The sequence below is a fragment of the Coregonus clupeaformis genome, chromosome 19, assembly GCF_020615455.1.
Source record: "Coregonus clupeaformis isolate EN_2021a chromosome 19, ASM2061545v1, whole genome shotgun sequence".
Classification (NCBI taxonomy): Eukaryota; Metazoa; Chordata; class Actinopteri; order Salmoniformes; family Salmonidae; genus Coregonus; species Coregonus clupeaformis.
In genome coordinates this window covers 43,802,147-43,827,110 of record NC_059210.1, presented here as the reverse complement: position 1 = coordinate 43,827,110, position 24,964 = coordinate 43,802,147, and the positions used below count along the sequence as shown (strand labels likewise).

At 46.6% G+C, this 24,964-nt stretch overlaps 1 protein-coding gene across 1 annotated transcript in view; it reads right to left on the bottom strand.

Annotated features, from left to right (window-relative positions):
* The window catches only part of LOC121531180, a 132,626-nt gene that overhangs the window by 39,931 nt on the left and 67,731 nt on the right, over positions 1-24,964 (bottom strand). Inside the window, exons 15-20 of the mRNA XM_045205095.1 lie at positions 15,887-16,702; positions 6,694-14,194; positions 5,668-6,263; positions 4,467-5,534; positions 3,896-4,161; positions 2,133-2,919 (exon numbers count right to left, since the gene is read on the bottom strand). Of these exons, the coding sequence (XP_045061030.1) occupies positions 2,133-2,919; positions 3,896-4,161; positions 4,467-5,534; positions 5,668-6,263; positions 6,694-14,194; positions 15,887-16,702 (11,034 nt within the window). The remainder of the gene's footprint in view (positions 1-2,132; positions 2,920-3,895; positions 4,162-4,466; positions 5,535-5,667; positions 6,264-6,693; positions 14,195-15,886; positions 16,703-24,964) is intronic.

Here is a 24,964-nt window from a genome sequence, read left to right as displayed (position 1 = left end):
AGGGCATTGAAAATGAGTAGTGGTTGGGTATTCCAGCATGACAATGACCCAAAACACACGGCCAAGGCAACAAAGGAGTGGCTCAAGCTGAAGCACATTAAGGTCCTGGAGTGGCCTAGCCAGTCTCCAGACCTTAATCCCATAGAAAATATGTGGAGGGAGCTGAAGGTTCGAGTTGCCAAACGTCAGCCTCGAAACCTTAATGACTTGGAGAAGATCTGCAAAGAGGAGTGGGACAAAATCCCTCCTGAGATGTGTGCAAACCTGGTGGCCAACTACAAGAAACGTCTGACCTCTGTGATTGCAAACAAGGGTTTTGCCACCAAGTACTAAGTCTTGTTTTGCAGAGGGGTCAAATACTTATTTCCCTCATTAAAAAGCAAATCAATTTATAACATTTTTGACATGGGTTTTTCTGGATTTTTGTTTTGTTATTCTGTCTCTCACTATTCAAATAAACCTACCATTCAAATTATAGACTGATCATCTCTTTGTCAGTGGGCAAACGTACAAAATCAGCAGGGGATCAAATACTTTTTTCCCTCACTGTATACTTTAAATCAGTGGAGGCTCCTCAGAGGATATTGTTAAACATTAAAAAGGGTATCCTTTTTAGATAAAACTATACTACATACATTCACGTCACCAAATAACTGATTAAAACAAACTATTTTGCAATGAAGGTCTACAGTAGCCTCAACAGCACTCTCTGGGGTAGCACCATGGTGTAGCCGGAGGACAGCTATTTTCCGTCCTCCTCTGGGTACATTTACTTCAATACAAAACCTAGGAGGCTCATGGTTCTCACCCCCTTCAATAGACTTACAGAGTAATTATGACAACTTCCGGAGGACGTCCTCCAACCTATCTGAGCCCTTGCAGCATGAACTGACATGTTGTCCACACAAATGATCAGATAATTAATTTAGTATTGAAAGCATAAGCTATAGCTAGCTAGCACTGCAGTGCATAAAATGTGGTGAGTAGTTGACGCAAAGAGACAGCAAGACCATAGTTGAACAGTTTTGAACAAATTAATTCCTTCAAAAACTAAGGAGAAGCAGCAGAGAGGGAGAGAGGGAGAGAGTGAGAGAGAGAGAGAGAAAGAGAAAAAGAGAGCTAGCTATGTTTCGTCGTATTTTTTTTCCACTTTCACTTACTTAGCTAGCTAATCCAGCTAGCTAATTTAGCCTACTCAAACACCCAACTCAAACAGAGAGGAATGCTAATTATGCTAGCTAAGGCTACCCAACACTGGAACTTTCCAAGTCAAGGTAAGCTTTGTTTTTTTGTTTTTTTATTGCCACTGGGGCCCGCTGGTGTAACTGCTAAACTGCTTGCTGTACACTGTACTGCGTGATTGTAGCGGGTTTACTAACGCATTAGTTCTAGTAGCTATGTTGACTATGACGTTAGCTAATATGGTGACAACGATGTAGGCTGTGTGTAGCGATTAACAGTTATGATATGAAGGTTTGGCTTGGAAATGTTTTTTCGCCTGGTCACAGACAGCTGTTGTGTTGTGCACTGAAGTCCACAAGCGAAGGGAAAAGGTGAGAGGAGGAGAGTGCGTAGCTGCGAGAAGGAATTATAGAACGAGCAAAGTGATGTTGCTGTATGTTTGTGGCTGCTATGAAGGTGAACTGTGTGTGCGGTTGATCAGGTGTATTCATTCCGCCGATTCTGTTGAAAAACTTTTCTTAAACGGCAACAAACGGAACGAAACGTGGATAAACTTACCTGAATTTGTTCAATAGAAACTTTCGTTTGCAACTGTTTGGACTAATGATTACACCCTAGATCTGCTAGATGCAGGCAAGAGTGTACAAGGCGGTATTGAAAGTGTCACTGTCTGTCACCTTGATTACTAAAATTTTTCTCTCGACCTGTGCACCTACATTATAAACTTTAATTCGTAGGCTAGGTTGTAGCAACCTCATAAAGGGTATAGGGAAAATTAGAGTATCATATAGTAGACTAAACCTTTCGATGTTACATTGAGCTGGGTGAATGGAATATGAATGACAGTCATCCAATATGCTGTAATAAAAATAAGGCTAATCAAAAAACAATGTGTCCTCCCTAATCTTAAACAGCACTGACTGCCACTGCTTTAAATACATAACAGTTACCTCTGCAGTGCGCCTGGCCTCAGCGGCCCGGAGCAGCCTGTCAGCCTTGGACAGGTCCTTATCAGGCAGACTGAACCCTGACCCAAGTCCTGCAGAGCCTTTAGTCAGCTGCTCTATGTCCTCTATCAGAACATAGTTCCTGGCGTTGTGGTGGTCGATGTCAGCGTAGAAGGACTCAGTAGATATATTAGACATGGGGCTGGAGGCCATGCTCCTCTCCTCCAGGCCCATCCTTAGTTCCAGGCTGTCGTACTTCCCCACCCCATACCCAACCTCGCTGGAGGAGGGTACAATGATGATGGGCTGGTTCCGGATCACCTCGTAGTTGGTGGTGTTCTTGGACTGGTAGCCTAAGGACTGGGCCTGCTGGTGGGAGTGGGAGGCCTGGGGGTAGGACAGGCTGGGCACAGAGGAGTAGACTGACTGACTCTGGTAGGGGTGCTGCTGGTACAGGGCCTGCTGCTGGTACAGGGTCTTCTGGGGGTACTGGCTGGTGGCCTGGGTCTGGGGGGCATACTGGGTGTAGTGGGAGTAGGGACTGGTCAGAGTGGAGTACTGAGAGTCAGCCTCAGTCTGAGGGGGGATGAACTGGTCAAACTCTGACTGGGGAGCTGTCCTGGGTCTCTCCAGGCCGAGGTTGCTCCCTCTGGTCTCCCTGATGTTGCTGACCTCACTGTCCGACATGTAGTCTCTCTCCTCAGCCACACCCTGCAGGTAGGCCCTCTCCCTCTTCTCCCTCTCCTGCAGTAGGGCATCCTTACGACGGTTGATGCCCATCTCAAGGTACCTGTTAGAAGGAGAAGATGGGATTGGATTTACAGAGCCATGAAAAAGTATTTGCCCCCTTTCTGTTTTCTCTATTTTTGCATATTTTTGATACTGAATGTTATCAGATCTTCAACCAAAACCTAATATTAGATAAAGGGAACCTGAGTTTACAAATAACAAAAATATACTTATTTTATTTATTTAATTAAAAAGTTATGCAACACCAATTCCCCTGTGTGAAAAAGTAATTGCCCCCTTACACTCAATAACTGGTTGTGCCACCTTTAGCTGCAATGACAGAACTGACTTAACTCAGCGACACTTGTGGGTTTTCAAGCATGAACTGTTTGTTTTAAGTCCTGCCACAACATCTCAATTGGGATTAGGTCTGGACTTTGACTAGGCCATTACAAAACTTCAAATGTGTTGCTTTTTAACCATTTTCATGTATACTTGATTATGTGTTTTGGATCATTGTCCAGCTGTGCTTCAGCTTCAGCTCACAGACGGATGGCCTGACATTCTCCCGTAGAATTCTCTGATACAGAGCAGAATTCATTGCTCCTTCTATTAAGGCAAGTCGTCCAGGTCCTGAGGCAGCAAACTATCCCCAAACCATCACACTACCACCACCATGCTTAACCATTGGTATGCGTTGGTATGAGGTTCTTACTGTAGAATGCAATGTTTGGTTTTCGCCAGACATAATGGGACCCATCTCGTCCAAAAAGTTGACTCAAATTTGCCAAAAATCACCTGGAAGCACCTGGATGATCATCACGACTCTTGGAAGAATGTTCTATGGACAGATGAGTCAAAAGTATATATTTCTGGACGATATGGGTCCTATTATGCCTGGGGGAGTGTGTGTGGGGGGGGATCACTTCATACACACCAATGTGTTCTACTCATCTAAAGTATGTTATTGTATTGTAAATCATAACTGCTTCTTAATTGACTTGCCTCTTTCACAAATGTAAAAATTAATAAATTACCTCAGCTTGGCATCAATCTCTTTCTCCTCCTCATCTAGCTCGGCCTGTTTCCTGCGGAGCTTGGATGACTCTCTCTCCACCAGGTCCAGCTCCTTGTCAATGTCCTGCAGGATCTTGGCCCGGGCCATGGTGGTGTGACGGCCAAGCCGGCGACGGGCTGAGTTGGTGCTGTAACCTGACGGGCCAGTCAGAGGGTCATCTTCAGGGGGTGGGTTGGGAAGGGTCCTCTTCACCTTCTTTCCCGTGCCTGACGAAGAGCCCTGGCCCTAGGACAGACAGAGGAAAAATCAATAAGACAATAGATAAGATAAGAGTACTTAAAGATGCAGTCCGGGATCTTAAGCACAGAACATTTGTACATATCAGGATGACATAGTACACAAAGAACGGGGACCCGCTTTGGCTTGTGAGCAACACTTTCAAAACCACTGGTTGAAATTATACAAAAGTTTTGGTTTTTACTTTCAACAAACATTTCAACAGCATGCAATCAATGTGTTTTACTATGCCTTTAACATGGTCATATTTAACACTATTTTATATTCCCAGTATTCTTACTACAATGACTTACAGAGTAGCTGTCTGAGTAGTGGTAGCCTATCCTGTCCTCGGTTGTGTGGCTGACAGACTTAGGGTCAGACATAGAATATTGTCCAGGCTTCAGCATCCTAGGGCTGGAGGAAAACCTGGTCGGGTCAGCGGTCAGCATCTTCTGCCCTCCCTCTATGGCCTTACTGGAGGAGACGGGGGACACAGGGGTGTAGAGCTCCTTGGGGGACTTGGGGGCGATGTCTGCCTTCAGGTAGGCACTGTAGCCCATCTCTACCGGTGAGTAGCGCCTCCGGTCTGTGTCTGTCTGGCAGCTGAGACTGCCTCCTCTCTGAGAGTTCTCTGGGGCTGAGATGTGTTTGATGATCTCCACCTTAGTGTCCATCTGGATGCTGGGGCGTTTGATGCTCCCGGAGTGGTCGGTCTGGACAGAGATCTCTGCCACAGTCTGTATGGCAATGCTGGAGACCTTAGAGCCGCCGTGTTTCCCCTCACCGCTGTGCTTACTGGAGCGGGAGCGCCGCCGCGACCTGGCTGGCATGTCCCACTCATCCTCCTGGTCCTCCTCATCATCAGTCTGAACACTGCTGTCTACACCCCTCCTGTTGTTCCTCTTCCTCCTCCCTACATACATCCTGTCTACTGAGTCCTCATCGTCTGTCTGGACCCCACTGTCCACTATCCTCTTCCCTACCACTCCTGTACCATACCCCTGGTCACCAGGCTGGTTAGACCCTGCTAGTTGTTTCCTACTGAGCTGCAGCTGGTCCTGACCTCCAACCTCTCTCTGACCCTCGCTGGTCCCATACTGCACCCCACCCTCTAGCTGGGTGACAGTGGATGAGGTGGTGGACTCATCCCTAACAGGCCAGTATTGGCCGTTATCCCCAACCCCTGCATACTGCTCCTCTAATTGCAGGTTGTCTGACCCTGTAGTACTGTAGTGCTCCTCTAATTGGTGCTGTAGCTGCACCTGGAGCTGTTGGATCTGCTCTAGCTGTTGCCTCTGCTGGTTGTAGGTCTCTTGCTGGGCTACAAGTTGGGCCTGGTGCTCCTCTTCCTGTTGCATTAACAGCTGCTTTTTCAGAGCCTGTAGAATAGAATAGATTAGATTAACGTTATCGTCCATCACCTTACAGTATCTGATACAAACATATTAAAAACAGTGAGCATGAGCAGTGACCACGACACAGGAGACATATACAGTACACACACATTCATACCTGTAGCTCTTCCAGCTCCCTCTGCACCATGATCTGCTCCTGTTCACGGTAGCGCTGGATCTCCTGTCTCTCCCACTCCAGCTCCTCAGCCAGACACAGCTGCTTCAGCTTCTCCAGCTCCAGGAACTCCCTCTCCATCTGGTACTGGGTGATCTTGCTGTCATCCAGACCTGGGAACATAGGCGATGAAGCCAGGGCGTCCAGAGAGGCTGCTATGGCCTCCAGGGTCTGGTCAGAGTACAGGTCAGGGAAGCCAGTCATGATGTCAGCCAGAGCGCTGGGCAGCAGGTCCTTGGGCAGGCCAGTGTCCAGGCTGATGATCTGTTGGCCAGGGTCACTGGTGGGGATAAAGCCATAGGGGTGTGGAGCTGGCGCTGGCTGCTCCTGGAGGGTTGTGGTAGGAGGTAGGGTGGTGCTGAAGATGGACCGTGGCTGGGTGGTGATGGTGTATGTAGAAGGAACAGGGGCTGCTATGGAGGAGTATACCATTCCGTCTGAGGATCTAAAGACACTATAAGCAGGGACCTGGGAATATGGAGCAGTGGATATTCCCGTATACGCCCCAGCAGCTTTACTGGTGTAGTCTAGAGCTTCACCTGTCATGATGGGTCCAGAAATGTAGGTTTAAGTCAATGATTATAACATCATAACGTTACAAAAAAAGGCCATGCAGATTCGATTTGGGGAGATAATAACACTAAGCATGCAAGTATCTTCAGTCTGTCCAGCTAGCATGATGCAAAGCCAAAATATTGTGGGAGAACACGCAGGCATACACATGCATCTGTGTAAAAGAAAGAAAAGACAAAAGGAACAGAACATTTATTAAAATCAAGATAGTTTCACAAATCATGCAAAAGTACAGTAAATGCACATTTTAATCATAATAGAAAATTAACATAATGATAACTGAGGTAAAACAATGTCTAGAGAAATAGGTTACCATTCAGAAATAAACTTCATGCAGGTAAAAAGTTTAAATGAACCCAAAACCTAGCAAACGTGCTATATTTCGACCATACCAACCTGCAGACATATTAGCAGCTGTCAGGTCTATTGCACTGTCCGAGGCTCCGTTATAGTCATATCTGGTCATTCCATCATAGAGGAACAGTCCTGCATCAGCCAGGTTGGTCTCAGACATGGATTTGCCGTTCAGGCCCTTGATGCCATAAACCCCAGCATGATCATACTGGTAGTGGTCGTCTCTGTAGCCAAAGCGATTATCAGGCTGGGTAATAACTGGCGGCTGGGTCCTACAGCTCCCTGTGAAAGGTAGCTTGTAGATGACATCACAGCACATATTCCTCCCAGCTGTCAGATCTATGGGTGTCCCATCATCCTCTATGACCGTGGTCACTACATCAGGGCTCTTGCCGGACACAGCCACCATGGCCCTGAGGGGTCTGGAGGAGGACAGATCCACAGCTCCAGCTGGCTCTGAGAGCATGGCCCCCACGTTGGTGATAGCTGGGGCCATGGTCACTGGAAGCCTGCTATTTACCATGAAGGCTCCATAGGACAGGTTGATTGGTGTCTCTGTGTCTGTGGCTGCCACCGTGTTGACGATAGGCGAAGAGTCCACCCGTCTGTACACTATTTGTGCCAGAGGCTCGAATGGTTTGTATGTGGTAAGAGGGAGAGGCATGGAGGCAACATAACCCTGCAGATCTAAAGGCTTTTCTGCTGGCTCGTTGGTGTAGGAGGCAATGGTGGCTGAACAGGTGACGATAGTGATGCTATCAGTGACAACAGACAGCGTGGTGGAAGGTGTGATCTCAGCACTCAGGTTTACTATCTCTGGCTGCACTGCCGTATGTCGGCCACTAGAGTCGCTACAGATGGATTGGCGACTCGATTCCTGGGGTGTCAAATCCATCCCTGAATCGGTCATCTTCACACCGACCTTAATGGTGCGGAGGTCAATGGCATCACCGGAGTAGATCTTCCCGTTCTGTTTGGGAGAGGGCTGGACTTTAACCAGGTCTGGCTGGATGGTGATGGCCACTCCATTGGATGCAGGAACCTGGGCCAGCCTCTCATGGACCACAGACACAGTGGTTCTCTGAACCTCAGTGGTGACCACCTGAGTGACCAGGCTGGGCAGGCACTCTGGGGGCTGGGTTGAGGTGGAGATAGATGAGGAGTACATGTGGCTCAGGCTGGACACCACCTTCTCAGGCCCACGGATCTCCTGGCTCTCGATTGACTCCTGGTGGAACTTCCTGGTGATGGTGACTGGAGCCACCGGGACGGTCTGGGGAATTTCCTGGATAGATGGAACTGACATTCTCCTGGTGTAGGCTTCAGTTGTAATGAACTCCAGGGGGGTCTCATACTCTGATGAATAAGTCAGCACTTCTGATACTGCCTGTGGTGGTTGCACTGCTGAGAGGATGGATCCTCTCCTGTATGGGACTTGGGCAGCATATGCCTCTACAGGTATCTCTGTCTCTGCAGGTATTGTGATAACATGGGCCATACTTAGGGGTTGCTGCATGGTTATAGACGCTCTTCTTGTAGTGGAAATAGCCTCAGTTGTAACCACCTGGATGGGTGTTTCATATTCTGATGGGTAAGCCGTTACTTCAGCAACAGTGTATGGTTGTTGTGCTACAGAGTATATGGATGTCCTTCTAGTGGTAGTGGCCTCAGTTGTTATAACTTCCGTAGGCATTTCATACTCTGAAGGCAAAGTCATCACTTCGGCCACTGCTTGTGGTTGCAGTGCAGCTGATGGTATTGATGATATCTCCTGCTGTAAGGGCATTGCTGCTACCCCTGCCATGGTTTGTGGCTGCTGCATTGGTGATGGTATTGATGCTCTCCTAGAGATGGCCTCAGTTGAAACCACTTCTATCAGTGATGGTGACTGATGCATGGTTGAGGGTGTAGCTTCTACATGGACCTGGCTGGCGATAGCTTCGGTATGTATTTCCTGCTGTAATGGCATTACCTCTCCCATGATTTGTGGTTGTTGCATTTCTGATGGTATTGATGCTGTTCTAAAGATGGCCTCAGTTGAAACCACCTCTATCAGTGATGGGGACTGATGCATGGTTGAGGGTGAAGCTTCTATATGGACTTGGCTGGCGATAGCTTCGATAGGTATCTCCTGCTGTAAGGGAATTGCTGCTACCTCTGCCATGGTTTGTGACTGCTGCATTGGTGATGGTATTGATGCTCTCCTAGAGATGGCCTCAGTTGAAACCACTTCTATCAGTGATGGTGACTGATGCATGGTTGAGGGTGTAGCTTCTACATGGACCTGGCTGGCGATAGCTTCGGTATGTTTATCCTGCTGTAATGGCATTACCTCTCCCATGATTTGTGGTTGTTGCATTTCTGATGGTATTGATGCTGTTCTAAAGATGGCCTCAGTTGAAACCACCTCTATCAGTGATGGGGACTGATGCATGGTTGAGGGTGAAGCTTCTATATGGACTTGGCTGGCGATAGCTTCGATAGGTATCTCCTGCTGTAAGGGAATTGCTGCTACCTCTGCCATGGTTTGTGCCTGCTGCATTGGTGATGGTATTGATGCTCTCCTAGAGATGGCCTCAGTTGAAACCACTTCTATCAGTGATGGTGACTGATGCATGGTTGAGGGTGTAGCTTCTACATGGACTTGGCTGGCGATAGCTTCGGTATGTATATCCTGCTGTAATGGCATTACCTCTCCCATGATTTGTGGTTGTTGCATTTCTGATGGTATTGATGCTGTTCTAAAGATGGCCTCAGTTGAAACCACCTCTATCAGTGATGGTGACTGATGCATGGTTGAGGGTGTAGCTTCTACATAGACTTGGCTGGCGAGAGCTTCGATAGGTATCTCCTGCTGCAATGGCATTACCTCTGCCATGGTTTGTGGTTGCTGCATTTCTGATGGTATTGATGCTGTTCTAGAGATAGCCTCAGTTGAAACCACCTCTGTCAGTGATGCTGACTGATGGATGGTTGGGGGCATAGCTTCTAAGGGCATTGCTATTAACTCTCCCATGGTTTGTGGTTGCTGCATTTCTGATGGTATTGATGCTCTTCCAGACATGGCCTCCGTTGAAACCACCTCTGTAGGTATGTCCTGCTCTGCTGGTAAAGCCATTACTTCAGCCACATATTGTGGCTGCTGAGGTACAGCAGGTATTGATGCCCTTCTACCATAAGCTTGAGCTGCAGACACTTCTACAGAAACCTGTGGCTCTGATGGCATTGTCCTAACCTCAGTCACTTTCTGTGGTGACTGGTCTGTTGGAGGTATATACGGTTTCTTGATTGGAGCTGGGACACTGTGTACCTGAATAGGCCTCTCCGACCCTGCTGAAATGGTCACCACCTCAGCCACACCGTGTGGAGGCTGCATAGCTGATGGTATGGAAGGCCGCCTTGCTGTTGCAGTGACTCCCTCTAGGGGTGTTGCTACTTCGACTGGTACTATTGCTGCTGTTGGTGGTGGTGGCTGCCTCAATGAGGGAACTGATGCTCTCCTGACAGTGGTCTGGGCTGAGAAGGCCTCAATGGGTGACTGTTGTTCTGATGGTGTGGTCCTAACCCTTGGGCCTGTCTGCATAGTGGAGGGGATGGACCCTCTCCTGATGGGGGCTTGGACAGTGATGCCCTCTGTGGGTGTGCCAGGCTCTGAGGGAAGTGTTATCACCACATATGTTTCCAAACAATTGGCGTACCTCGGAGACAGAGGGGACCTGGGCGAGGTAGCACTCATCTTGGGCTCCACTGGGGTGGTCAGACTCAAATACAGGGCATTGGGAGGTTCTCTGGTCCTGGGCAGTGTTGTGGCTGTGAATGGCTGTGCTATGCTGGCGTTTGGTACCACTTCTCTGGTCCTGGGAAGTGTACGGCTAGTGGTGGGAACCACTGGAGGTTTGATGCTCTCCCCTGGACGGTGGCTGAACACCAGCCCTGCAGGGATGGACACAGGCTTGGGGGGGACTGGAGGGGGTGCAGAGGCCTTGTGTACCGGACTGGGGCCTGTGGTTGTTACAGTTGCCTGTGCTATTGTAACAGCAGTTGAGACTGGCACTGTAGTTGGGACTGAAGGTGGGATGGAAACTGAAGGCTTTTTGGGATAAACCACTGGCTTGGGTAAGGTGGCAGGAGGTGGTGGAGCAGTGGGAGGAGGTGGAGGTGGTGGTGTATCTGCCACAGGTATACATGTGTCTGAGCTGGGTACAGCAGGAACAGAGGGAGCAGTAGGGAAAGGAGCAACACTCACAACCACAGGCCCTGCTGCCATCTGACTTCTGCCTTTATCAACAGCAGAGGTGGTAGTTATTGCCACTGAGTATGCCACAGGGTCTTGGGTCGTCTGGCTGATCACCGGCATGTTCTCCACGTTCGGAACTATGATGACCACATGCCCCTGTCTGGTTGGGGTCATCATGACCTGAGGGCCAGCACCACCCTCTGACACGATCTGCTCCACCCGCGGCTGTATATCCACCACCACAGACTGTATGGGCTGGCTAGGCAGACCTGCTCCAATGGCTATAGCGGTGGTCATGGTCGGGGAGACATGTTGGACAGCCCTGATTGACGTAGGCTCTGCTGAGGTCTGGGGCAAGGAGACTGACGTAGAGCGAGGTGGAGGAGGAGGTGGGGCTTTTTTGGTGGAGGCTTGTCTCTGGATTCGGCGTGTCCCTGCAGCTGGGACTACTACTGGGGTTGGAGCTGCAGCCTGGACAGGGACTGAATGCACCACTGTAGCCTGGGCAGGAGCTGAGGCTAACACAGGTAGTGGGCCTTGGGGTGAAACTGGAGAGGTGATGGTAAGCAGGTCTGGCATTTGGACTACAACTGGAGCTGGGGCAGGAGTTGGAGCAGAGACTGAAGCCGGAGTTGGCACTGCACTGGGAGCAGCTGGGACTGGAGATGGGGCTTGAGAAGGTACTGGGTATGGTACTGGAGTTGGTGCTGTGACCTGCACAGAAGGTAGAACCTGAGCAGACATCTGGGATGGAGATGTAACCAGGTCTGGCATTTGGACTACAACTGGATCAGGTATCTGTACTATCACTGAGGCAGGTGCTGAGACAGGGGTTGAGGCAGGAGCTGGGGCTTGGGCTGGAGAAGCTGTAGCATCGGCTGTAGTTGTAGCTGGTGTTGGTGCTTGGGTTGGATCTGTCACCAGATCTGGTATTGTGACCAAAACTGAACTTGGAGAAACAGCCATAATGGGAGCGATAGAAGGAGGGGCGATATCAGCAGGCGGCTGAGCTGCAAAGGGAGCTGCTGCTTTGGCCAGGTCTGGTGTCGGAGTACACACTGCAGTAGAGTCAGAAGAGAGAGGACTTTGAGCTTGGAACGAGGTGGAGGACGTAGCGTTGGAGCCTAGACTTGAGTCTGGAGTCGCTGGTGAGGTTGGCAGGGATACTGGAGAGACCTGTGATGGTGTGGTGGTCGTACTGGGGGCTAGAACTTTCTCAGGGGCAAAGAGAGGAGCTGAAGTAGCTTTAGCCGAGGAAACCTCACACAACAAAGTGATGGGTTCAATGTCAGCTACCTCTGTTGTTGGTGTCTCAGACTCATCACTAGGGGTAATATCAGAGGACACTCCCACTCCATACTCCTCTATTAGACTATCATCCGTCTCATCCTCTCCAGAGGAACACTGGGTGATCTTCAAGTCCGGTATGGGGAAAAGAGCCCTCCTCATAGTCATATCCTGAGGAACTGTTGGCCGTTTAGGAGGTTCAGAGGGCCGTGGTGGAGCAGGACGTTTCTTCCTCTTAACGTAGGTAGAACCAGCATCTAACATAGGCTTCTCCCCCTTGGCCTCACCAACTTTGCAGCTCTCAGCTGCAGCAGAGGATGGTGCAGTAACATGTATCGCAGGATTAGGAGTGTTGATAGCTGACTGAACCTTCTGAAACTCCTGCTCTATCAACATCAGTTCCTTCTTCTTCAGCATCATCTCCTCATACACCTCTTCAGGAGACCTCAAACCTTTCTTCCCTGGCTCTTTAGCAGGGTCTTTACTGGGCTGCTCCGGTAGGGCTGAACTACGTTTAGCTTCAGGCTCCTCCACTAGGGATTCGTAGAGGTAGTCCTCTATGGCCATGCCTTCGTAAAGTAGCTCTATCTCAGGGAATGGCTCTGTCTCTCCTTTAGGAGATCTAGCTATCTGAAGCATCTCCTCATATTCATCCTCTGCACTCTTTTGTGGCTTTGCTGAACTGAACTTCTGTTCTTTAGGGACAACTATCCTGGTCTCCATATGAAAGGCGTCTGAATCAGACTCCATGCTAGGAAAATAGTCAGAAACTGAGGTCCTGTGAAGCGCTTCCATCTCTCTAGTATGCCTTGCCTCCTCAGTGGGCGAGGCATCCTCAATGGGAGATAGGTTACTGGGTGAGGTTAGAGGCAGATCCCTTCTCCTCTGAGCCCGGAGATCATCTTTTTCCCTCTTGGACTTCTTGGAGCTCCTCTTCCCCTGCTGCTGGTCCGATTCCTTCGGTTTGTCCTGCTCCCTGAGGTGATCCTCCTCCTCCCTGAGCTCCTCCTCCTCTGACGAGTCCTCGATGGTGGGGAATGGCTGGCCGGCATGCCTGTGCTTGGCCTTGCGGGGCTGTTTCCCCTCCCCGCTCCTCTTGTGGCTGGGGCTGCTGTCGCTGTCCTCCTCCAGAGAAGAGGCTGAGGTGGGGGAGGTTCCAGGGGTGAAGCTGGACACCTGGACGCTGGATGACCCCTCACCTTTTGACCTGTCCTCCAGAGAATATGTGATGCTCTCCACCTCTGAATCCCCATCGTCCATGCTCTTTGTTCTCTGCGGTGTCATGGCTTTCTTATACACAGTGGTTTGCTCAGTGAGTTCAGCACTCTCTACAATGGATTTTGGCTCAGACCCTGGGAGAGATTGTCTCCTGGCTGGGCTGTCTTCATCATCCATACTGCCTTTTTTTAACAGAGGCTTGGCTTTACATGATGCGTTATCCACCACAACATCATTGGTCTCCTCCTCTCTGCTCCCTTTCTCCTCTTTTTCCTCCTCCTCTGAGAGAGACATCTCCTCCTCTCCCATCATTCCCATGATCTGCCTGCGGATTAACTCCTCCTCGTTCACAAATGAGTCTGGGCTGTCTGGAGGGCTGTCTGCAGGGCTTTCATCTTTGTAGTCCTCGCTGCTGGACGAGGCTGCCGTGCTGACCGCTATCGCACTTAACTTCCGTCTCTGGAGCTTGGGCGAGGGAGAGGGTTCGCTCCCGCTGCTCTCCTCCATCGGAACATAACTCAGACGCCTCTTTGCCCCATTCACCTCCTCCTTGGCAGGGATGGCTGTGTCAGGGATTGTGTCCATCATAGGGACATCTCTGACTATCTGCACCTCCTTCAGCTCGCCCTCAGAGGTGTAGGAGCCCTGTGAGATGGGAAGTATGTATGGTCCATCCTGGGACTTGTCACTATTGTCCTCAGGCTTGATGTCAGACTCAAATGGACTGGCTGGGCTGGATGGTACCTCAACTACTACCTGGTCTGTTAGGAGGGAGGCTGCAGTCGGCTCCTTCTCCTTCTTCTGAAAATAAAAAAAGCATCAGATGAAAATGTGCTTGTCCTATAGATAAATCAAAACATACAGTGCCTTCGGGAAAGTATTCAGACCCCTTGACTTTTTCCACATTTTCTTACGTTACAGCCTTATTCTAAAATTGATTAAATTGTTAGTTTTTTTTTACATCAATCTACACACAATACCCCATAATGACAAAAAAAAAAAGGTTTTTAGACATTTTTGCAAAAATTTTTTTTTTTTTTGAAACATAAGTATTCAGACCCTTTACTCAGTACTTTATTGAAGCACCGTTGGCAGCGATTACAGCCTCACGTCTTCTTGGGTATGGCGCTAAAAGCTTGGCACACCTGTATTTGGTGAGTTTCTCCCATTCTTCTCTGCAGATCCACTCATGCTCTCACGTTGGATGGGGAGCGTCGCTGCACAGCTATTTTCAGGCCTCTCCAGAGATGTTCGATCAGGTTCAAGACCGGGCTCTGGCTGGGCCACTCAAGGTCATTCATAGACTTGTCCCAAAGCCACTCCTGCGTTGTCTTGGCTGTGTGCTTACGTCGTTGTCCTGTTAGAAGGTGAACCTTCACCCCAGTCTGAGGTCCTGAGCGCTCTGGAGCATATTTTTTTAAATCAAGGATCTCTCTGTACTTTGCTCCATTCATCTTTCCATCAAGCCTGACTAGTCTCCCAGTCCCTGCCGCTGAAAAATATCCCTACAGCATGATGCTGCCACAAGCCATGCTTCACTGTATGGATGGTGCCAGGTTTCCTCCAGACGTGACGTTTGGCATTCAGGCCAAAGAGTTCAATCTTGGTTTCATCAGACCAGAGAATCTTGATTCTCATGGTCTGAGAGTCCTTTAGGTGCCTTTTGGCAAACTGTAAGCGGGCTGTCATGTACCTTTTACTGAGGTCAGAATGGTGGCGCTGCAGAGGTGGTTGTCCTTCTGGAAGGTTCTCCCATCTCCACAGAGGAACTCTTGAGCTCTGACAGAGTGACCATCGGGTTCTTGGTCACCTCCCGTATTGCTCAGTTTGGCCAGGCGGCCAACTGTAGGAAGAGCCTTGGTGGTTCCAAACTTCTTCTATTTAAGAATGATGGAGGCCACTGTGTTCTAGGGGACCTTCAAACCTTCAAGATTTGTGCCTCGACACAATCCTGTCTCAGAGCTCTACGGACAATTCCTTCGACCGCATGGCTTGGTTTTTGCTCTGACATGCACTGTCAACTGTGGGACAGGTGTGAGCCTTTCCAAATCATGTCCAATCATTTGAATTTACCACAGGTGGACTCCAATCAAGTTGATCAATGGAAACAGGATGCACCTGAGCTCAATTTCAAGTCTCATAGCAAAGGGACTGAATACTTATGTCAATAAGGTATTTCAGTTTCTTATTTTTAATACATTTGCAAAAAATTCTAAAAACCTGTTTTCGCTTCGTCACTATGTGGTATTGTGTGTAGATTGATGAGGAAAACATTTAATTTAATCAATTTTAGAATAAGGCTGTAACATAAGAAAATGTTGAAAAAGGGAAGGGGTCTGAAAGCTTTGTTGTCTATTTAGTTTATGGAGCTAATTATATTTGTGTGAACAGTTAACAACTATGGCAGCGATCTATATTTGTATGGGATCACAATCTTGAATAGGGAATATGATAACAACAATACATTGATTCATCTGTTAAACAAAAACTTGCCTTCACAGTCTTCTTCTCAGTGAGTATCTGCTGAGGTTCAGGAAGGACATCATCCATCTTGTCAACCAATGGAGTGGCCACTTCCTTGATAGTATCAGTTTGGACTAGTTGTGGAGTTACCCTCTCGGCCTCTGCAACAGGCAGTGGTTCCTGTTGTTTCTGTGGCTTCTCAACCATCTCCTCTGCTGGTTTAGGTAGCTCTGCTGGTTGAGCCTCAGCCTCTGGTTTCTCCTCCACAGTGGCTGGAGTGACAGCAACGGCCGTAGCCACTGTGGTGGATCGAGGAGCAGGAGCAGTCATGGTCTCAGTCACTAGGACAGAGGCAACAGGAGCAGCTACTGCTGGAGCCTCAGTTTTGGGTGGTTCATATTTAGGTGGTACATGTTTAGGCAGCACAGCCTTAGGACCCTCTGCCACAGAAGGCTCCATTTTTGGTGCCTCTGTCTTGGCGATCTCCACCTTAGGGACTTCCGTCTCAGGAGCCTCAGCCTTGGCGACCGTTACGGGAGCTTCAGCCTTGGGTACTTTCACCTTTGGTTCCAGCTCCTTATGTGCAAGGGCAGGTGTTGGTGTAGGTAGAGTGGGCACTGAGGTGAGAGGCACAGTCTGGGATGGGGGCTGTGTTTTAGGGAAAGGCTGGGCCTTGGTTCTTGCTGCTGCTGGTGGCTGGGGCTCTGTCTTGGTGGTTGCGACTGCAGGGAGTGGTGTGGGCTGGGCCTGGGTCTTGGTGGGTTGAGGCTGGGCCATCTTTCCCATGTCTCCAAGTTGTCCAGACAGAGCCCTCTGGGTCTGGCAGTTCAGACACAGCCATTCCTTCTGTCAACACAGAGAACAACACACAGTGGTTAGTGGTCAGTTCAGACAGTTATTACTTCTGTCACAGAGGGGACAACACACAGGTGGTTAGTGCTTAGTACAGACCATGTTGGCTTCATTCCAAGCCAACACATGGCTCTATTCCAAGAGGAATTCCAAATACAATGGAAGAAAAATAATTTATCTTTCATAATATAGATTTTTCAACTGCATTCATCAGCGATACAAAAACAACAAAATGTTACTTCACACTCAGGGGAACTGTGAAGTGTACTGTAGTGGAATGTTATTATGCATCATAATTTAACTCCTGAGGCCATATGTGGATAACAATGATGGACAATGTACACTGGTACAGTCAGTGAAGTGCATTACGCAGTTACAGTATGAACAATTTATGCAGTCACTAACTGTAAGTCGCTCTGGATAAGAGCGTCTGCTAAATTACTAAAATGTAAAAAAAATTACAAACACTAGAAGTCATAGTGAACCCTAACACCATCCATACAGTAGTTTAATGTATTCAACCAGTGTTTTATATATTCTACATCAGGTCCAAATTACACCAGATAAATTAATTAGCTTATAGAATTCCTAAGCATCGAGCAAAGATACCCTCCATAACAATGTTAGGCTGAAGAGTATCAAGCGCTTGTCAGGTAGCATATAAAAATTGCTTACCTTGCCAGAAAACAAATCACATCTTACAGGCAATCTTATTGCTATTTACATTAAATCTCTCATCACAGCAGCATGATCTTTTTGCTCCATTTATTTTGGGCCAGTTGAGGAAAAAAACATTTTCAGTAAACTGGTAGAGCAGAGAGCACCAGCGGTGAGCTATTAGACAGGATCACAGCATTGCGACTACTACCTCTGCAGAGACGGTGTGGGATTGTGATACTCGGGGCAGAGCAGGAGATGTTGCCATTCTTTTTATTAACCGCCTCTCACTTTCAATCACCATGTGTGTAGAGCTGTGACGGTCATGGAATTTGGGTGATGGTTATTGTTCAGCCAAATGACCGTGGTCACCGTAATAACTGTACGAATAGCAAAAAAAATGAAATATATATTTGTTTGTTTGTTTGAAAATTTGTCGTGTTTTTTTGCAGGGATGGGACATTCCCTAGGCAACCAAAGACATGTTTGCTACAACACTTTGCTTGTTTCAGCAAGGCGCAACTAAGTGTCATCACGTTGTAGAGTCCATGTTACAGCAGAAGCGGACTCAACCCTCCCCCCACCCCCCTTTGCCCTCAGAAAAGCCTAAATTCATCAGGGCATGGACTCTACACTGTGTCGAAAGCGTTCCACAGGGATGCTGGCCCATGTTGACTCCAATGCTTCCCACAGTTGTGTCAAGTTGGCTGGATGTCCTTTGTGTGGTGGACCATTCTTGATACACACAGGAAACTGTTGAGCATGAAAAACCCAGCAGCGTTGCAGTTCATGACACAAACCGGTGCGCCTGGCACCTACTACCATACTCCGTTCAAAGGCCTATTCACCCTCTGAATGGCAAAAATACACATTTTTACATTTACGTTTTAGTCATTCAGCAGACGCTCTTATCCAGAGCGACTTAAAGTAGTATTTTCATACTTTTGTTTCGTACACAATCCATGTCTCAATTGTCTCAAGGCTTAAAAATCCTTCTCCTTCATCTACACTGATTGAAGTGGACTTAACAAGTGACATCAATAAGGGATCATAGCTTTCACCTGGATTCACATAATCAGTCTATGTCATGGAAAGAGCAGGTGTTCTTAATGTTTTGTATACTCAGTGTATACTGTATATATTTTTTTTTTACTAGTTATGATGGTTATTTTATTTTCATGACGGTCTTCATCCATATCTGTCGTTTACAAGGTTATACGGTAATTGTGCCAGCCCTACATGCATGTGTGAGATATGGGGATATTCCATACGCATGGACAGACAACCCATGTGCACTGAACACTGTGCACACAAAACTTATAGGATACGTAGAAACACATGTTGAAATGTTGACATTAGTGCACATATTCAAATATGTATACAGTGCCTTCAGAAAGTATTCACACCTCTTGACTTTTTCCACATTATGTTGTTTTACAGCATGAATTTAAAATGGATTACATTTAGATTTTTTGTCACTGGACTACACACAATACCCCATAATGTCAAGGTGTAATTAGGTTTTAATTTTTATAAACAAATTAATTACAATTGAAAAGCTGAAATGTCTTGAGTCAATAAATATTCAACCCCTTTTATGGCCAGCCTATATAAGTTCAGGGGTAAAAATTTGCTTAACAAGTCACATAATAAGTTCCATGGACTAACTCTGTGTGCAATAATAGTGTTTAACATGATTTTTGAATGACTACCTCATCGCTGTATCCCACACATATAATTATCTGTAAGGTCCCTCAGTTGAGCAGTGAATTTCAAACAGATTCAACCACAAAGACCAGGGAGGTTTTCCAATGCCTCGGAAAGAAGGGCACCTATTGGTAGTTGGTCAAAAAAAAAAGGGCAGACATTGAATATCCCTTTGAGCTATTAATTACACTTTGGATGGTGTATCAATACACCTATTCACTACAAAGATACGGGCATCCTTCCTAACCCAGTTGCCGGAGAGGAAGGAGACCACTCAGGGATTTCACCATGAGGCCAATGGTGACAAAACAATTACAGAGTTTAATGGCTGTGATAGGAGAAAACTGAGGATGGATCAACAACATTGTAGTTACTCCACAATACTAACCTAATTGACAGAGTGAAAAGAAGGATGCAGGTACAGAATAAAACTATTCTAAAGTAATACTGCAAAAAATGTGCAAAGCAATTAACTTTTTGTCCTGAATACAAAGTGTTTTGTTTGGGGCAAATTCAAAACACATTACTGAGTACCACTCTTCATATTTTCAAGCACAGTGGTGGCTGCGTCATGTTATTTTCCTAGAGGAAAACCTGGTTCAGACTGCTTTCCACCAGACACTGGGAGATGAATTCACATTTTAGCAGGAAAATAACCTAAAACACAATGTCAAATCTACACTGGAGTTGCTTCCCAAGAAGACAGTGAATGTTCTTGAGTGGCCGAGTTACAGTTTTGACTTAAATATATTTGAAAATCTATGGCAAGACTTAAAAATGGTTCTCTAGCAATGATCAACAACCAATGAATAATTTTGAAAAGAATAATGGCATATATTGTACAATCCAGGTGTGCAAAGCTCTTAGAGAGTTACTCAGAGAGACTCACAGCTGTAGTCGCTGCCAAAGGTGAATCTAAAATGTATTGACTCAGGGGTGTGAATATTTATGTAAATTAGATATTGCTGTATTCTTTTTAAATGAATTTTCAAACATTTTTAAAGACATGTTTTCACTTTGTAATTATGAGGTATTGTGTGTAGATGGGTGAGAAAAATATTACATTTAATCCATTTTGAATTCAAGCTGTACACACACACTCTTTCTCAAGGGGATTAGTGCTGGTTCCAGAGACTAGTGACGTAAATGAATAATATTTCATGGGAACGTCACGTGCTGACAGGAGCTTTAGTGAGTGATGTAACACACCCTCTGTCATGGCCAGGCTTAGGCCTGTAGTCCACACCACATCCAGCTATGCCAGGGATCCCCTGTGTGTTCCCAGAAACAAACCCAAAATACCTCTACTTCCACATCCTTGCCGTGTGAGCATCTGGGGTCAGGGCCCAGGGGTCAGAACTAACAAAAGCCTTTGCTACATGAGTTGCTCAACCAACTGGGTGCCTTTTGAGTATTGTAACTTGGTCAATAAAACCTGTCATAAAGAGCACATTTTCAACTTCATAAAACACATGTTTTCCCATCTCAAGAGGTTCAAAAAAAATGTTAAGTGCCTATTAAAGAGCAATTGCCCCTAATTACCAATGTGTCCTTTTAAAAATGGCCTATGTGGCATCAATATGAGTCAGAAACATTTATTCTAGTGTCCAAATTGACCTGTGTATTCTTCAAGCATGTCAGGGAACTCCTGTCTTATACAGGACACCATACAGGAAGGTATGACGACTGACGTTTGTCAAGGTATCCCCAGCACCAGTCGACAACATGCTGATAGGTACAGTCTCTGTATTGGCTTGAATGACAATAGTCGATAAAAGACAAGTGTAATAATTGCACATTGTTATATTAGCAGAATACTGCTTCTACAGTATTATGTGACGTTTGGTTTATTCTACATGGAACTTTTACAATTGAAAGTTATCAAAACACTTTGTTTAGAAAATCTTCATACTGTAAGTTCAGCAATTGCACTCATATTACTCTGTAGCTAATGACTGAAGCAAAGCTTCCTCCTGGAGGAAGCTTTGAATTGGTCAGTAGCCTACAGAGTAGTATGAGAAGAGTGCCATCCTCCTGCATCTCACATCTGCCTGTAGTTATTGAACTCTGCCTGCTGGACCCATGGGTTGAGGTAAACTGTCATATCCAGGATGGAGTGTCATGCACTCCACCCTTCCTGCCACCTGATTGTACCTGTCAATAACCTATAATACATTACATAGATGGAAGGGACTTCATCACCAACTGGAGCAGGGGTCTCCAACAGGTAGATTGCAAGCAAACCAGTAACTCGCTGCCCGCCTATGAGTAGCTTGCCAATCAATTATGAAAGTACATGCATTTTTTATTGTGTTACATGCTAACCGTCATAAACATACAGCTCCTGGCTACTATCGAATCAAAGCCACATTGATATTCGTCTCCTGAGTGGCGCAGTGGTCTAAGGCGCCGCATCGCAGTGCTAACTGTGCCACTAGAGATCCTGGTTCGAATCCAGGCTCTGTCGCAGCCGGCCGTGACCGGGAGACTCATGGGCGGCGCACAATTGGCCCAGGGTAGGGGAGGGAATGGCCGGCAGGGATGTAGCTCAGTTGATAGAGCATGGCGTTTACAATGCCAGGGTTGTGGGTTCGATTCCCACGGGGGGGCAGTATAAAAAAAATATATATATGTATTCACTAACTGTAAGTCGCTCTGGATAAGAGCGTCTGCTAAATGACAAAAAAACATTTTAACAAATATTATCCCACCCCTGGTTAGCCACTATTGGCTTAAAAAGCCAAATGTAACACAATATCTGCCAATTAATTTCCAGCAATATTGCCCCTGTCTGTCTGTTTGGTGCGCGCGTTTATCGATGACTCCGTATGTAGCCAGTTAGCGATGCTAATGATAACCGTCTTGTGGGTGGTAGACCGAGACTTTCCCCAAAAAACTTTTCAATTAAATGTTAACTACAAAGTAGCCTTACCTGACAGATCTATATCATTATTATTTGTATCTGTTGGGTGGCCATTGTTTTGCAAACTCTGCCATGACATGTGCTGCAGCAGTAGGCCTAACAGCAAACATATCGCTAGAACAACACATTCATCTCTTGCTAGATGCGCAATTACAGGGGAATTACACTAAAATGTGTTAATATTTTTTCCAGACCTCAGAAATTGTCTTCTGATGTGATTTATCCATTGACATGGACTCAGAACATCAATTTCCATTGTTTTTCTATGAATAATTGTAATATTGAGAGTAAAAAATGATTTTAAAAAATGCTACAGAATTCTGAAAAATACAGTAATGATCTCGATAAATCACAAATGAGCGAATGTCCACAACTCTTCTGGAGTTCTTGAATGAAAACGGTTTATTGAACCCAAACTCTCATAGGCTACTGTCTGGCCGTAGGCCACGCCAAAGAAAACCCTAAAGAAACAGCGACAAGTAAATCCAGGCTCTGCTGTAGCCGGCCGCAGCCGGGAGACCAATGGGGCGGCGCACAATTGGCCCAGTGTCGTCCAGGGTAGGGGAGGGAATGGCAGGCAGGGAGGTAGCTCAGTTGATAGAGCATGGCATTTGCAACGCCAGGGTTGTGGGTTCGTTTCCCACGGGGGGCCAGTATGAAAATAATAATGTATGCACTAACTGTAAGTTGCTCTGGATAAGAGTGTCTGCTAAATGACGTAAATGTAAATGTAACGCGCTGACGGGATAAGAAAAGAGAGAGAACAAATAAAAAGCCTGGTTTTATAACTTGTGGTGTACAACCCCCTACCCAGACCCTCCACCCCCACCCTGTCCACCAACCACAAGGACGAAACACCCCGTGAAACCCTGCAAAACTCATAAACATGACCATAAACTCATAAACAGTTACACATAACTGACCAGGAGGGTCGCTACAATACAAAATAACATGTTTTGAGGTCCCCTTAAGAGTTGTTATTTTACCAGGTATATCAACATGACATACATCTCTTGTACACAAAGGACCCGGGGAAGAGAGGAGAATAATGTGCCGATTTGAAAGCTGTTTAAAAAATGTAGCTATTTTTAAAGTAGCTCTCATGCTAGAAAATGTTGGACACCCCTGCACTGGAGACTTGAAGACAGAACCTCACCCAGAGAGCTGTGCATGTCAGTGTGTGGTTAGACAGCTAAATCCTTAGATTTGGCCAAATAGACAAATAGAAAGCCATTCTAGTTCTGGTTAGACAGCTGAAGTTGTACTCTATACCCAACTTATTTTTATTTTCTAGGTAAGTGTAGGCATAATGTCTTTATAAGCACATCAATATGATATTTTCAGAATCTTTTTTTGTCTTTGTAACACGAACACACCCATTGATTTGTAGTTGATAAATGTATCTACACTCAAGCTGGGCAATGTTTGTACAATGTCCACATGTAGCCTACACCTGTAGGGATGTTATGGTTCTGAGATTTGTCCCCCGGGAAAGATCTAACAGTGGACATAAGGAGAGATGAGGCCAGACAAAACTAGCCAGTTATAGAATATTTTGTTGTAGGACAGCTGAGCTGACTGAAGACCACAGGCATTCAACTTGCAGTTGATATTGTTTCAACGGTAACATGTCTTTACATGATGTGATGAAACTTTGAAACTAGCTAAGGTGCAAGCTACTTTCGAAGCAAGGTATTGTAGAACGAGTGTCTTATGAAACACATCCCAGACTCTGGTTCTTGCTATCTTGGCATAACTGTGATTTGACAAAGAAATATTAGCTATAGAGCCCTGCACAGGCATGAATTTTAAGCCAGAGCCCTGCCTATGTCCGTGACATTCAGGCCCTAACCTACCCAGGCCTGATTGCTTCTGCCAAATTTAAGGCCCTACCGAAACCAGAAATCAGAAATAGCTTCCTCAATTAGTAAATCCATTAGCTGCTCCTCTCTGTCTGTCACTCGCTCCCTGCACTCAGCTCGCTCTGCATGTGCTCTGCTCATGGCGGCTCTAAGTCTGTGAGTAACCAAAGCAACGGTACCGCTTCGGCTGCTCTGCTCAATGCAGAGACATGAGAGAGCAGTTAGCTGTTTGCTACTTTTCATCACTCCAAACTTCGACAAAACTCAAGGAACATTGTTATTTTCTGTGAAATAATCTCTCCTGTCATATATTTGACAAGGTTGAAGCACTTCTGACACCATGTTATCACCTTAGTCAGATATGACTGTACTGCACAACTGAGCATGAGCAAATGGCTCAGCTTCAAAATGTTAGTGATCAATTTAGTGATACCTGAGCCCTGCCTGTACTCTAGTTATTGATGAGAAAACAGGCCCTACCCGGCCCTAACCCAATGTATAATGTCGGGGCCCGTCGGACTCGGGTCAGGTAGCAGAGCTCTAATCAGCTAGCTAGATAGGCTATCCAGCTGCAGCTATCCCCAAGCTATGCTAGCTAGCTGATGTCAGCTTGGCTAAACACAAGGTCAGCGCAGGCTTTATCCTACACTTAGAATTGAATTAGCTGACCATCGAGATGGCAAGTCAGTCAGGAGGGGAGAAGTCCTCGACTTCAAAACTTATCTCCATAGCAAAGCTAGCTTAGCTTTGCTATGGCTTCAGTTATGACCGCTAGCAATATGAAAAACGAAGCCAAATCAGGAAGTTCAGCCCCCTTTAATAGCCAACTAAAGTACAGATGTCAGATCTTAATTTGACCCCTTTATCCCCAGGAGGAAAATAATCCTGCAGCAGGAGGATTTTTATATCTGAAGAAATATTTAGAATTGCGGCCAGGGGGCAGCTGGAAGCTTGTTTGCATACAATGCAGTACCATACCTACATTGTACCTTATGTAGTCCTCTGTAGCTCAATTGGTAGAGCATGGCGCTTGTAACGCCAGGGTAGTGGGTTCGATCCCCGGGACCACCCATACGTAAAAATGTATGCAAACATGACTGTAAGTCG